Source organism: Pelophylax lessonae (genome assembly GCF_965119305.1).
Source record: "Pelophylax lessonae genome assembly, chromosome: 6".
In the NCBI taxonomy this organism is placed as follows: domain Eukaryota; kingdom Metazoa; phylum Chordata; class Amphibia; order Anura; family Ranidae; genus Pelophylax; species Pelophylax lessonae.
In genome coordinates, this window is record NC_138773.1 from 208,250,376 (window position 1) to 208,264,446 (window position 14,071).

The 14,071-nt window shown below is 42.1% G+C and overlaps 1 protein-coding gene across 2 annotated transcripts in view; it reads left to right on the forward strand.

The window, feature by feature from the left end:
• VPS8 (VPS8 subunit of CORVET complex) overlaps positions 1 to 14,071 on the forward strand; it is a 424,969-nt gene that overhangs the window by 230,285 nt on the left and 180,613 nt on the right. For both annotated transcript variants that reach the window (XM_082262330.1, XM_082262329.1), the window contains 2 exons: positions 3,037 to 3,135; positions 6,911 to 7,000. In XM_082262330.1, the coding sequence (XP_082118456.1) occupies positions 3,037 to 3,135; positions 6,911 to 7,000 (189 nt within the window). The remainder of the gene's footprint in view (positions 1 to 3,036; positions 3,136 to 6,910; positions 7,001 to 14,071) is intronic.

The window sequence follows — 14,071 nt, forward strand, 5'->3', positions numbered from 1 at the left end:
TTAATAAAAACAGTTAGTTTTACAGTATATTATGCACAGTACTCTACCAAAGAAGATGTTATTCAGTTATTGTTTACATCTACTTTAAATCCTATATAGACAATACTAAAGTAAGTACATTTTTTGGCTATGCCGTCAGTTTTGGCAGTCTTCTAAATCTCAGTAGGACTTCACTTGTAGAGGCATCTTGATAGTGGTCTCCGTTTTCCTCATGTGTATACACGTTTGCAACTGAGATCTCTGTTTTTATTTATTTTTTAAAACAAGAAAGTAGGTTTCTTCTGTTCGTTTGAAAACCTGTTTTGAGTGCTGAGAAACGTTTCCCGCTTATAAATTGACAAGCTCTCTGACACATTTTTTATCAGTTATAAAGTTTTCATGGTTTTGCAATAGAAAAGTTAACATTTCTTTCTTATATTCTAGAACCGGGGTCCTCAATAGGCGGACTCCGGGCCGCCTCCGGACCCACACGGATTTAAAATCTGGACCGCCGAAGCGGTCTGCTTCCTTCTGTCTCAGCGGGGGACAGAATGGAGAGGATCGGGAGGATCAGAGTGGCTGTGTTTAGCGCTGCATGATTACAAAAAGCCGAGTACAAGTTCTTCTGCGGCGGAGAGGATGTCCTACAAAGTCCCGCCTCCTGGGCCGGCTCTTACCTATGATAGACAGAACACTGGTGACGTCTATCATAGGAGCCGGTGTCCAGGAGGCGGGACTTTGTAGGACATCTTCTCCGTCGGGTAAGAAGAACTTGTACTCGGCTTTTTGTAATCATGCAGCGCTAAACACAGCCACTCTGATCCTCTCAATTCTAACCCCCCCGCTGATGACAGAAGGAAGCAGACCGCTTCGGCGGTCCAGATTAATGGGGGCACGCACACTGGTCACTGCATTATTGGGGGCACAAACACTGGTCACTCTGCATTATTGGGGGCACGCACACTGGTCACTGCATTATTGGGGGCACAAACACTGGTCACTCTGCATTATTGGGGGCATGCACACTGGTCACTGCATTATTGGGGGCACAAACACTGGTCACTCTGCATTATTGGGGGCACGCACACTGGTCACTCTGCATTATTGGGGGCACGCACACTTTTCACTCTGCATTATTGGGGGCACACACACTGGTCACTGCATTATTGGGGGCACACACACTGGTCACTGCATTATTGGGGGCACACACACTGGTCACTCTGCATTATTGAGGGCACACACACTGGTCACTCTGCATTATTGGGAGCACACATACTGGTCAATCTGCATTATTGGGGGCACACACACTGGTCACTCTGCATTAATGGGGGCACGCACACGGTCGCTCTGCATTAATGGGGGCACGCACACTGGTCAATCTGCATTAATGGGGGCACGCACACGGTCGCTCTGCATTAATGGGGGCACGCACACGGTCGCTCTGCATTAATGGGGGCACGCACACTGGTCAATCTGCATTAATGGGGGCACGCACATGGTCGCTCTGCATTAATGGGTGCATGCACATGGTCGCTCTGCATTAATGGGGACACGCTCTGCATTAATAGGGGCACACACATGGTCGCTCTGCATTAATGGGGGCACGCACATGGTCGCTCTGCATTAATGGGGACACGCTCTGCATTAATAGGGGCACACACATGGTCGCTCTGCATTAATGGGGGCACGCACATGGTCACTCTGCATTAATGGGGGCACGCACACTGGTTGCTCTGCATTAATGGGGGCACGCACATGGTCACTCTGCATTAATGGGGGCACGCACAATGGTCGCTCTGCATTGGATGGGGGCAAGTTTTGGGGAATGCCTTTTTTTTGTTGTTGGCATTCTGTATTTGGAATTTGACGGTCACTTTTCCGGACCTCGGACTGAATGGAAAATTTGTAAGTGGACCTTTCAAGTTTACATTTGAGCACCCCTGTTCTAGAAGTTAAAGCTGCAGTGTCAACATTTCCTCAGTGATTATAATTAAAGCGGTATAAAACCCAAACCTTATTGTAATCTGGTGGTTGCTGCATTCGTTTTTTAGGCTTTTTTTGCCTCTGTTTTCACCTGATGATCTGGCCAGTAACACTCCTCCTGTATTAGAGTGCCCCCCATTCTGGATGAAGGAGCACAGGGGCACAGCAGACGGCAGCATCGTCAGTCTGGGGCAAGGGGAGTGTTAGATGGACTACCAGATTCAGGCTGGCCATATATTATACAATTTTCTGTACAATTTTTTTTAGATTTACCTTCAGCTATATAGTACAGAGGCCTGCCTAAATGGATACAATTGAAAGTGTTGTTTAGTTTTGACCTCCTATTATATGGTTTTTGGTAAATCTAACAGAAAATTGTACATGTATGGCCAGCTTTAGATACACTAACGAATTGAAGCCAAATTCCAGCTCACACTGCAGTTGTTACACAAGCAGTTACAGTAACAATGTTTTATCCTATGTTTCATCAGTGTTAAATTATTTGTCTCAACACTCTTAGCTGATGCATTTGCAGGAGAGCTTGTTGTTTTGAAAAGCAGGCTTACTGGCCAGATCACCAGGTAAAATAAAAGGAAGAAATCCTAGAAACGAAAACTAATGCAACCATTACATCTAAGAATTGGTAAGCTGCAATATAATAAATGTTTGCTTTTCGGTTTAATATCGCTTTAAGACTGGACATTTTTTTAATCTTCCATCAAAAGCTCTAAGGTACTTTTGTTTTTACCCAATCTGCTAAATGAAATTGATTTCATGATACATTATACACTTCCTACCTTTAAATGTAGTTTTCACTTTCAACAAGAAAGGCTTTATTATTATCATGACACAGCCTGGCTTGCAAACCTATGGCTATGGCACACCTTGGAATAATCCTATGGAAATTAACTTTCTGCTCAGAACTGTTGCTGTCATGCTTCAAGATGCAATGGCCTCCATCTCGTTGAAACTAGAGGACTCCTTTAAATGTATATTTGTAAAAATTTTTGTATATGCCATCCATCTATTTCCTTTTATATATTACCATGTGTTTTTTTTGTTTTTTTGCTTTAGGAAGAAATCTTTAATTATATTCACAACATTCTTTCAATCCCGGGCTACAGTCCAGAGGAAAAACAGGCAACATGGGACAAAACTATGGAACATATGGAGGTATGATTTAAAAATATCTATCTGTTTCTGTGGGGGAGGCTGTAATTACCATGTGAAAATAGATCATTTGAATTTGATTTAAATATTTTGTTGTGGTTTTAAGTAGAAGGAAATACAAAGCTTCAAATATAAGTATTGGAATTTAAAAAGTAAACATTTATACTCACCGAGGTGGATACAGCATTGGTCCCCCGCTCCCTCTAAGACCGAGAACTGCTGATCGCTCAGTTCTCAGTCTTCACTGAGCAGAGAGCTAGTGGCTTTCTGCTCTGCCTCTCCAGCACTCACTGAAGCACTGGGCTTGAGATGGGGGCTGGAGCGTCTGGCTCAAGCTCTCAGTGGCAGCTGTCGATCCAGGCATCTGGGTGGATCCCAACCTTAAAGTCAGGATCTCTCTAGAGCCTGGACCGGCTGTGTGATGTCAGCTGAATACGGATCACAGGAGTGCAAAATTGAGTGCACTACTGTGACCCACAGGAGAAGTAAAGCCTAAAGAACTTTGGCCCTACTTCTTCTGTAAAGTGGAAGCCAAGGATTAATCTAACTAAGCCTAAACTTCTCCCACCCTCCTTTTTAAATCCTATTCCAACTACCCAGTAAAAGAAAGCTGCTTATTCTGAGGGCGCTCCAGTCTGGTCATGTTATTGGCTATCAGCAGCTGGACAGGGAGAGCAGGGTCAGCTGACAATGGATAGTAAGCCTATGGGTGATGTCACATAGCAGGCAATAAAGCCATTTATGGCAATCTCTTCTTCACCCTGAAGCCGGCCACTGGAGAGACCACATGACCAGACTGGAGCAACCTCAAACTAGTAAGAATATTTATCTTCCTTTTACAGGGTCTTAGACTTCCACATTAAATGTGCATAATCAAGCTCCCTATACCAGCCATTTGTTTGTGCTGTTCTGAACAGAAATAAAGATGTAGATTACTTTGCTCACTGTCATGGTAAACTTAAAGGGCAACTGCACTTTTGTGGAAAATTAAATAGCAAATATAAAATATAGCATATACAATTCTGGACAAGTCATATTGTAATTGGATGTTATTAAAAAATTACCTTTCCTTTTCAATCTGAAGCACTGTAATTTTCTGTAAAATTCAGTGCAATATGGCAACTTGGAGAGAGGTCTTCTGTCCAAAGTTAGAGTACAGAACACCCCCAGAAATGTAATTTCCTGCTTGCGTGATTGACTCACTCATTCTTGCTGAGGACTGCACTAAGATACAAGTCCGATTTTAGGCATTTTCTGCAACAAAACTTTCAATTTAGGTGACATATTCCCAATTATAAGGAAACTGCAATTGCATCAGCTGATCAAAAATGAAAATGTCACACTCATTCACAGTTCATATCCAAAAGACATAGAAAAACAGTTATTCCCTCAGAGGAGAAACGGGTAGGACTAAAATTCCTGCAATTTACTGTACATTGATCATCCAGAGGAGACTTTCTTTTCTTAACATACACTCTAATTTATCCCAAAAGTGTTATATTGGGTTGAGGTCAGGACTCTGTGCAGGCCAGTCAAGTTCCTCCACCCCAAACTTGCTCATCCATGTCTTTATGGACCTTGTTTTATGCACTGGTCCAAATCATTTGTTGGAGGGGGGGATTATGGTGTAGGGTTTTTTTTTTTTTTTTCAGAGGTTGGGCTTGGCCTCTTAGTTCCAGTGAAGGGAACTCTTAAGGTGTCAGCATACCAAGACATTTTGGACAATTTCATGCTCCCAACTTTGAGCAAACAGTTTGGGGATGGCCCTCCTGTTCAAACATGACTGAGCACCAGTGCACAAACAAGGTCTATAAAGACATGAGGGAACTTGACTGGCCTGCACAGTTCTGACCTCAATCCAATAAAACATGTTTGGGATAAATTAGTGCAGAGACTGGGATCCAGGTCTTCACATCCACATCAGTGCCTGACCTCACAAATGCGCTTCTGGAAGAATGGTCAAACATTCCCATAGACACACTCCTAAACCTTGTGGACAGCCTTCCCAGAAGAGTTGAAGCTGTTATAGCTGCAAAGGGTTAGGCCAACTTGGTAATAAACCCTACGGGCTAAGATTGAGATGCCATTAAAGTTCATGGGCTTGTAAAGGCAGGCGTCACAATACTTTGGGTAATATAGTGTAAGTGTTATCACTTTTTAAAGACTATTCCAGTATATTCTTAGATAATGGGCTTCTTTTTTGGCTATACTAACAAATTCAATTTTAATTAATTGAACTTATGGACATATATTTAAAGCTGAACTTCTGGCAAACTATTAAATATGCAGTTAAAATGCACGTATGTAAGCTGTTTTTACTGTAAAGATATATGTTAATCTGCGTAGCCAGTCTTGTCATCGTACTAGGCAACATAACTAGATTGCAACAATGTATAACTGTGCTAATAATTCTAAATAAGAAAGCTGCAGCTTATAGTGAGATAACACAAATATAAATAAAAGTAAAAAAGCTGCGCTAAATAAATGAAAAGAGTGATAAATATCAAACGTAATAATTCTATGTGCACAGTCTCAAAAACTTTACATGATAAATAAAGTCCTTGAAATGAAGTAAATCAAAAAAGTCCAGATAAAGTGATAAGAAAAGTGAAATAATTATATAAAAACACGTGGTGTGCTGTCCTCCACCGCAGTGCACTTTTCACTACAGTATGCGAATCTGCTTACCAGATGACATATGAATATAAGCAAGACAGCTACTATACAAATGGACCGATGTGCAACGATTCCAGGAGGATTATCCACCCAAAAGAGAGGCAGGGATTTCCCAAAAAGGATGCCCACACACTCAGGAAAGAGGCAGCAAGTGTCACCCAAGACCAGCACTCCTCTCACGATTCTAAGGGTCCAAAGGGCTCCAGATATCCACCATAAAAGGAGACAATAAAGGCTCCATAGTGTAAACCAATAAACAAATTTATTCCAATAAAAAGAATAACACTTACAGTGCGTAGACAAACAAGCGCATTAAACAAACAAAGCCGGCGGACTTCTCGATCTGCCTGTCCTTCCGGGTAATGCTGGTGACGTCAGCACACAGCGGGCTGACGCGTTTCGTCATAACTGATGTCTTTGTGGGATGCATTACTTTTATTTAACATAGCCAGATTGCAGTCTTTACTGCAATTGCATTGTTTCCTCAACAACATCCCTTCAGCCTACAGATTAGACAGTGAAAGAGCAGCAGCACAGTGATAACTCATCACCACTCTGCTCTCTTCTCCTGGCAGCATGTTACCTTTTAGTGCATGCACATTGTAGCAGACTCAAATTGACTCATAGTTCTTCTCCTCCATCCCAGTCTGAGTAAAGACGATTAGGGTAATTTGATATTAAATCAAATTCAGTTACTCACACAAAGAACTGTGGGATTTCAAAATGAATTTAGTAATTTTTGATGAACACTCAAATGCTTTGGTTGTGTGTTTTTAATTTATGCCTACAATTCAGCTTTAAGACATTTACACAAACTCCCCACTCTTCTGTACAATAAATTGTATCTCTAGCCATTTTGTTTTTTCTACGAGAGTGTAGGGAAGGGCTGGACCCACTGTCTGTTTTTATTGCTGCCTGAAATGTGCCATATTTCCACTGAGAAGTGCTCTGTTTCCTCCTTGTTTCCTTTCCTGCCCACTTCTTTGGCCCAGGGAGATAGGCTGTAGTTGTTTTTCTTGTTTTATCTTGTTTTATTAGACTTTAGTTTGTATTTTGTTGTTGCATAACTTTTCATGATATGTTTAATTTCTTTGCCATCTAGGAGTTGGTAGTACTAAGTCCAAGTAAAGCAGCTGACCTGGTATGCACTCACTTTGGTGAGCAGCTGAGTGAGGTCCTTGAAAAACTTCAGGTAATGTATTCATCATCAAGAGTGTTTGTTTGATTTTCACCATTAATCGCGCTGCATTCATTTTTTTTTTCTGTTTCTTTGAAATTTTGGAACCTTCTTTTTCTTATTAGAATCGTTCTTATATTAAAGTATACAATATAATTGAAGTGTTTAGTATTCCTAATTATAAATAGGCAATGTAATTATATTTTACAGCTGCAAATAAGGTAATGAGATTACATATCAAGTGAGCTTATTATTGTATGAATTCAAAGTACATCTCCAGTTTATTGAATGGCCTGCACACAGCCCTGACCTCACGCTATTAAAAGCCTTCAGGATGAATTAGAACACGAATTGCAACCCAAGCCTTCTCATCCAGCATGGGTACCAGACCTCACGAACCATTTTTTTGGCTGAATGTTGCCACATTCCCCCGAAAATACTCCAAAATCTTGTGGAAATATGGCCACAAGAGACATTTTATTGCCATTGACTTTGAAATGGGATGTCCAACAAGCTCATACATAGGTGTGATAGTCATGTGTCCCCAGACTTATGTCTATATAGTGTATTCCTATGGTAGTGTATAAACATGAAGTGAGCACTTTAAAGTGGTTCTAAAGGTATAATGTTTTTACCTTTTACCTATGCATTAAGGTAAAAAAACCTTCTCTGTGCAGCTCCCCTCCAGCCCCCAAAAACACTTACCTTAGCCTGATCTCAATCCAGCAATGTGCATTAGAGCAGTGTGTCTCTCTCTATCCACATTGGACAGAGAGGCAGGAGCTGGAGCTTACAGCTATTGAGGAGAGAGAGGGGGGCAGGGCCAATCCTTGCTCTGTATGTCAGTAGACACACAGAGACGGCTTGGGAGTGAGCATGCACAAGTGCCCCCAGAGCAAGCAGCTTGCTGTGGGGGCAGTTAGGTGGGAGGAGGAGCCAGGAGCGCTGCCGGGGGACTCCAGAAGAGGAGGATCAAGGCTGCTCTGTGGAAAACCATTGTCATAGAGTAGGTAAGTAGGATAAGTTTGTTTATTAAAGTGTGTATATATATAAGTATTGAACATGTCTTTTTCTAGGTAAATATATTTCTAAAGGGGCTATTGACATGATATTTTCACCACATGTCTCTAACAATCCATGCAATCCATACATACAAAGAAACAAAAAATAAATAGGTTCAGAAATTAAAGAAACTAAAGCGAAAGTTACCCATCGATTTAATAGTTTCAAAAAACTTTAACATTCCTGGCATGCCAGAAATGCTTGCTGTCACATTGGTTGGGCTCTCAACCAAACTGTGAAGCCATCCAATGGCTGTTGTCATAACGGATCACATGTGTAGCATCATGGCAGTTGCAGAGGCCCAGATAGCAGCTTCCTTGGCTGAAAACGATAGGAGGGTTTACTTCGACTTTAAGTTATGTGTAATAAAATAAAATGACACGGGGAAAAAGTATTGAACACATGAAGAAAGGAAGGTGCAAAAAGGCATGGAAAGCCAAGACACCAGCTGAAATCTATTAGTAATTAGAAAGCAATCCTGCCTCTTGTCCATGCAAATTAATATCACCTGGTTCAGTCTCAACTGATGGCCTATAAAAAGGTGTCTAATTACCAAGGTGTCACACAAGAAATATCTCATGATGGGTAAATCAAAGAATTTTCTCAAGACCTTTGCAACTTTACAAAACATACAGACATTGGTTGCAGAAGGATTTCTAAAATTCTGAATGTTCCAGTAAACACTGTTGGGGCCATAATCCGGAAGTGGAAAGAACATCATTTCACCATAAACCAGCCACGGCTAGGTGCTCCTCGCCAGATTTCTGACAGAGGAGTGAAAATAATTATCAGAAGAGTTGTCCAAGAGCCAAGGACCACTTGTGGAGAGCTTCAGAAAGACCTGGAAAATAGCAGATACAATTGTTTCAAAGAAAACAATAAGTAATGCACTCAACCACCATGGCCTGTATGCATGCTCACCTTGCAAGACTCCATTGCTGAAGAAAAAGCATGTTGAAGCTTGTTTAAAGTTTGCTGCACAACATTTAGACAAGCCTGTGAAATACTAAGAGAGTATAGCCTTATCAGATGAGACCAAAATTGAACTCTTTGGATGCCATAATAAACACCATATTTGGAGGTCAAATGGTACTGCACATCACCCCAAAAACACCATACACCATATTCTAGAGCTGCTAGAATGGCCCAGCCAATCACCTGACTTGAACCAAATAGAAAACCTATGGAAAGAACTAAAGATCAGAGTTCATAGAAGAGGCCTACAGAACCTTCAAGATTTGAAGACTGTATATGTGGAAGAATGGGTCAAAATCACACCTGAGCAATGCATGTGACTAGTTTCTCCATACAGCAAGCATCTTGAAGCTGTCATTACCATCAAAGGATTTTGTACGAAGTATTAAAAAAATTTCAGTTAGCATGTTTAATACTTTTTCCCTGTGTCATTCCATTTTATTACTCATAACTTGATTTGTGAATTTTTTTGTTTTGGTTTCTTTGTATTTATGGATTGCATGGGCTGTTACCAATGTGGTGAAAATTTCATGTCAATAGCGCCTTTTAGAAATGTACTTACCTAGAAAAATGGTGATGTACTAAATACTTATTTAACCCACTATATACAGCTAGGTCCATATATATTTGGACACTGCTACAATTTTATATTTTTTCAGGTATTTACTAAAACATATTCAAGCTATAGTTAAATAATAGATACGGGCTGAAAGTGCACACTTTCAGGTTTAATTTGAAGGTATGTACATCCAAATTGGAGGAAGGGTTTATGAATTACAGCTCTTGATAATAGCCATTCCCCTTTTTTCAAGGGACCAAAAGTAATTGGACAATTGAATCAAAAGCTGTTTCGTGGCCAGGTAAAAGGTCTGGAGTTGATTCTAAGTGTGGTATTTGCATTTGGAATCTAGTGCTGTGAACCTACATCATGCGTTCAAAGGAGCTGTCCATGCAAGTGAAACAGGCCATTGTAAGGCTTCAAAAACAAAAAAAAATCCATCAGAGAGATCACAACATCATTAGGAGTGGCCAAATCAACAGTTTGGTACATTCTGAGGAAGAAGAACGCACTGATGAGCTCAGCAACATAAAAAGGCCCGGATGTCCATGAAAGACAACAGTGGTGGATGATCGCAGGATCCTCTCTATGATAAAGAAACCCATTTACTACCTCCAGACAAGTGAAGGACACTCTCCAGGAGGTGGCCGCATCATTTTCAAAGTCTACAATCAATAGAAGACTTCACGAGAGAAAAAAATGAGGGTTCACCACAAGGTGCAAACCATTCATAAGCCTGAATAATAGAAAAGCCAGATTCAAATTTGCCAAAAAACATGTAAAAAAGCCAGACCAGTTCTGGAAAAGCATTCTTTGGATTGATGAAACTAGGATTAATCTGTACCAGAATGACGGGAAGAAAAAAGTGTAGTGAAGTCTTAGAACTCATTGATCCAAAGCACACAACGTCATCTGTAAAACATGGTGGAGGCAGTGTGATGGTATGGTCATGCATTGCTTCCAGTAGCACTGGGTCATTGGTGTTTATTGAGGATGTGACTGAAGACAGAAGCAGCCAGATGAATTCTGCAGTGTTTAGAGATATACTGTCAGCCCAGATTCAGTCAAATGCAGCAAAGTTGATTGGGCAGCGCTTCACAGTACAGATAGACAATGGTCCAAAACACACTGCAAAAGCAACCCAGAAGCTTTTGAAGGAAAAGTAGTGGAATCTCCTGCAATGGCCGAGTCAATCACCTGATCCCAACCCAATTGAGCATGCATTTCACTTGCTGAAGGCAAAACTAAGGGCAGAAAGACCCACATACAAAGAACAACTGAAGACAGCTGCAGTTAGAGCCTGGAAAAGCCTCAGAAGGGAAAGGAAACCCAGTCTTTGGTAATGTCCATGGGTTCCAGACTTAAGGCAGTAATTGCCAGTAAAGGATTCTCAGCAAAATATTAAAAACGAACATTTTATTTATTATTATTTTCATTTATCCAATTACATTTGTGCCCCTGAAAATTGGGGGGGGGGGGAGGTGTTGTGTATAAAAATGGTTGCAGTTTCTGAAATTTATACTTGATCTTTATGTTCAATCCCTTGACTTTAAGCTAAAAGTCTGAACTTTAAATCCATTTGGATTGTTTCATTTTAACTTTATTTTGGTGGCATACAGAGTCAAAAGTATGAAAATTGTGCCTGTGTCTAAACAAATATGGACCTCTGTGTATATATATTTTTTCCTTTTAGAATCACTTTTAATCCAGTTAAAGTAATACTCCACAAAAACACAGTTGAAGTACATTTATGTTCACTGATTTACTTACCAAGGGATTTGTACCCGTTTCACAAACATCCCTGTCACATTGCACAGGCAGACAGGTATCATATCTATATCCTGGCTCAGCATGCAGCTACGCATGTCAGCTGTTCACCTCCAGCTCTGGACAGTGAATCACCATTGTCACTTCTGTATATTCGGCAATGGGGTGATCCAGGAAGCATTAAATCTAAAGTAGGAAAAGTGATTTGGAAATTAATTATTCTTTAACCACTTTACGACCGCGTGCGGTAATACTACTGCGGCAGTGCGGCACGATACCGTCCAGCCACGTAGTATTACGTCATGCGCGATCGCGGCTCCAGAGCGCGCTCCCGCGCGCCGCGGGTCCCGATACCGATCGCATTCGGTAGGGAACCGATCAATCACCAGATACTGACCAATGATTTTTGGTCAGTGTCTGCTGATCGGTCCCCACCAATGACAATCTGTCCCCTGTCTGTGTAATGTAAACACAGACAGGGGCAGTGATGTCACTGTCCTTCCTGGAGTCCTTTCGGTTCCAGGAGAGAGACAGAGACACAGTAAAAACGTGAGTTCCACCAACACTACACTGACACACCTCACATAGGCACATTTAACCCCTTCATCACCTCTGATCACCCTCTGATCACCCCCAAACCCCTCACAGTGAACACTATATGCAGTGGTATAGAGATATTTTACTGATCACTGTATAAGTGTCACTTGTGAGCGTAGTTTGCGCCTGCGTTAGGCCCAAATAGGGAAAGGGTACGCGCCACCTATCCCCTAATAAAGTTATAACCCCTTGATCACCCACAGTTAACCCCTTCACTACCTATTACTCTGTGCACTAAATACAGTATATAGGTAAATACTGATCACTGTATTTAGTGTCACTAGTGACCCTAATTTGCGCTTGCGCTAAGCCCATATAGGGTTAGGGCACCCGCCACCTATCCCCTAAAAAACTTTTAACCCCTTGATCTTCCCCAGTTAACCCCTTCACTCCATATAAAACAGTGCACTAATATATACAGTATATCAGATAACTACTGATCACTGTATTTAGTGTCACTTGTGACCCTAATTTGCGCTTGCGCTAAGCCCAAATAGGTTTAGGCCACCCGCCATCTATCCTCTATAAAGGTTTAACCCCTTGATCTCCCCCAGTTTAACCCCTTCACTTCCCTGTCACAGTGTTCACTATATACAGTGATTACCGATCACTGTATTAGCGTCACGGGTGACACAACTTAGGCTAGCTAGTTAGCGTCAGGGTCCCACTACACCACCGTTACTTAGCGTCAGTTAGAGTCAAGTACACTAACACACACACACCACCGTTACTAGTATAGTGTTTGAACAGATCAATATCTGATCTGATCAGAACTATACTAGCGTCCTCATAATTTAGTGTTCCCCAAACGCAGTGTTTGCACAATCAGCACTGATTCCTGCTAGCACCTGCGTTTAGCCCCCCTGCCCAGCCCACCTTACCCAGGCAAGTGTAGTAATCAATAGATTACTGACACTTCTAAAAAACACATCACACAAAACCGCTGCGTTAGCAGAGTCAGGCCTGATCTCTGTTAGCACTAGCAGTTTTTCTTTGTAGCGACCAAATAGTCCTCGACAACCAGGTGCTTTTATTACCTAGTAGTCGCACTACTGTACCGGTAAATTTAGTTACTAAAATGACAAAACGTTGGTACAGTGGTGAAGAGGTCTACGAAATGCTGACCACGGCACGTGAGAGCGATGGGGAAGCCTCACTGTCAGAATCAGGGTCAGTATATGAACCAGATGACAGCAGCGGCTCCCTGACAGATAGCTCCGACAGAGGGGTCCCTGCTAGGGTCAGGCGTACCCGACCCCATTCTGGAGTTGTTGACTTGCAAGAACTGGAGGTTTCTCGTATGCAGCAGAGTGCCAGTACTAGTGCCGCTCACACTTCTCGTGAACTGGCAAGCACGAGCGGCCTAGTACACCCTGGACCTTCAACCAGCACTGCAGTATCACCTGGTGACGTGGAGAGTCACCTGAGTGCAGTTGAAGCTGGTGCGGTGGCTAGCACGAGTAGTGGCCCGCAGCCACCGCGTATCCGAAGACAGGCCCGTAGAGCCCATAGTGTCCTCCCTGAAGCGCTGGCATTTCCTAATTGGCAGCCCACAGATTCCACAGCGCCAGTACTTCCCCCATTCACCGCCCAACCCGGAATCCAAGTGGAAACAGCTGGTTTTAATCCCATAAACTTTTTTGAGCTGTTTTTCACTGAAGATCTTTTCAGATCTATTGTGGACCAATCAAATTTGTACGCTCAACAATTCATCGCCGCCAACCCAAATTCACCCCTTGCCAGACCATTTGCCTGGAATCCTATTACGATTCAGGAGTTTAAAACCTATCTGGGCCTTTCCTTCAACACGGCCATTACAAGAAAGAATGAATTGCGGTTATATTGGTCCACTGACCCAATTCATCAAATGCACGTGTTCTCTGCTGCTATGTCCAGGGCTTGATACGAACAAATATTTCGGTTCATGCATTTTAACGACAATGAACTCTGTCGTCCTCGGGGAGACCCTGAATATGATCGGCTCCACAAAATTCGGCCCCTCGTAGACCACTTCAATCAGCGGTTCGCAGCCTTGTTTACCCCCCAACAAAATGTCTGCGTTGACGAGTCCCTGATTAAGTTTACTGGTCGCCTTGCTATCAAACAGTACCTCCCCAGCAAGGGTG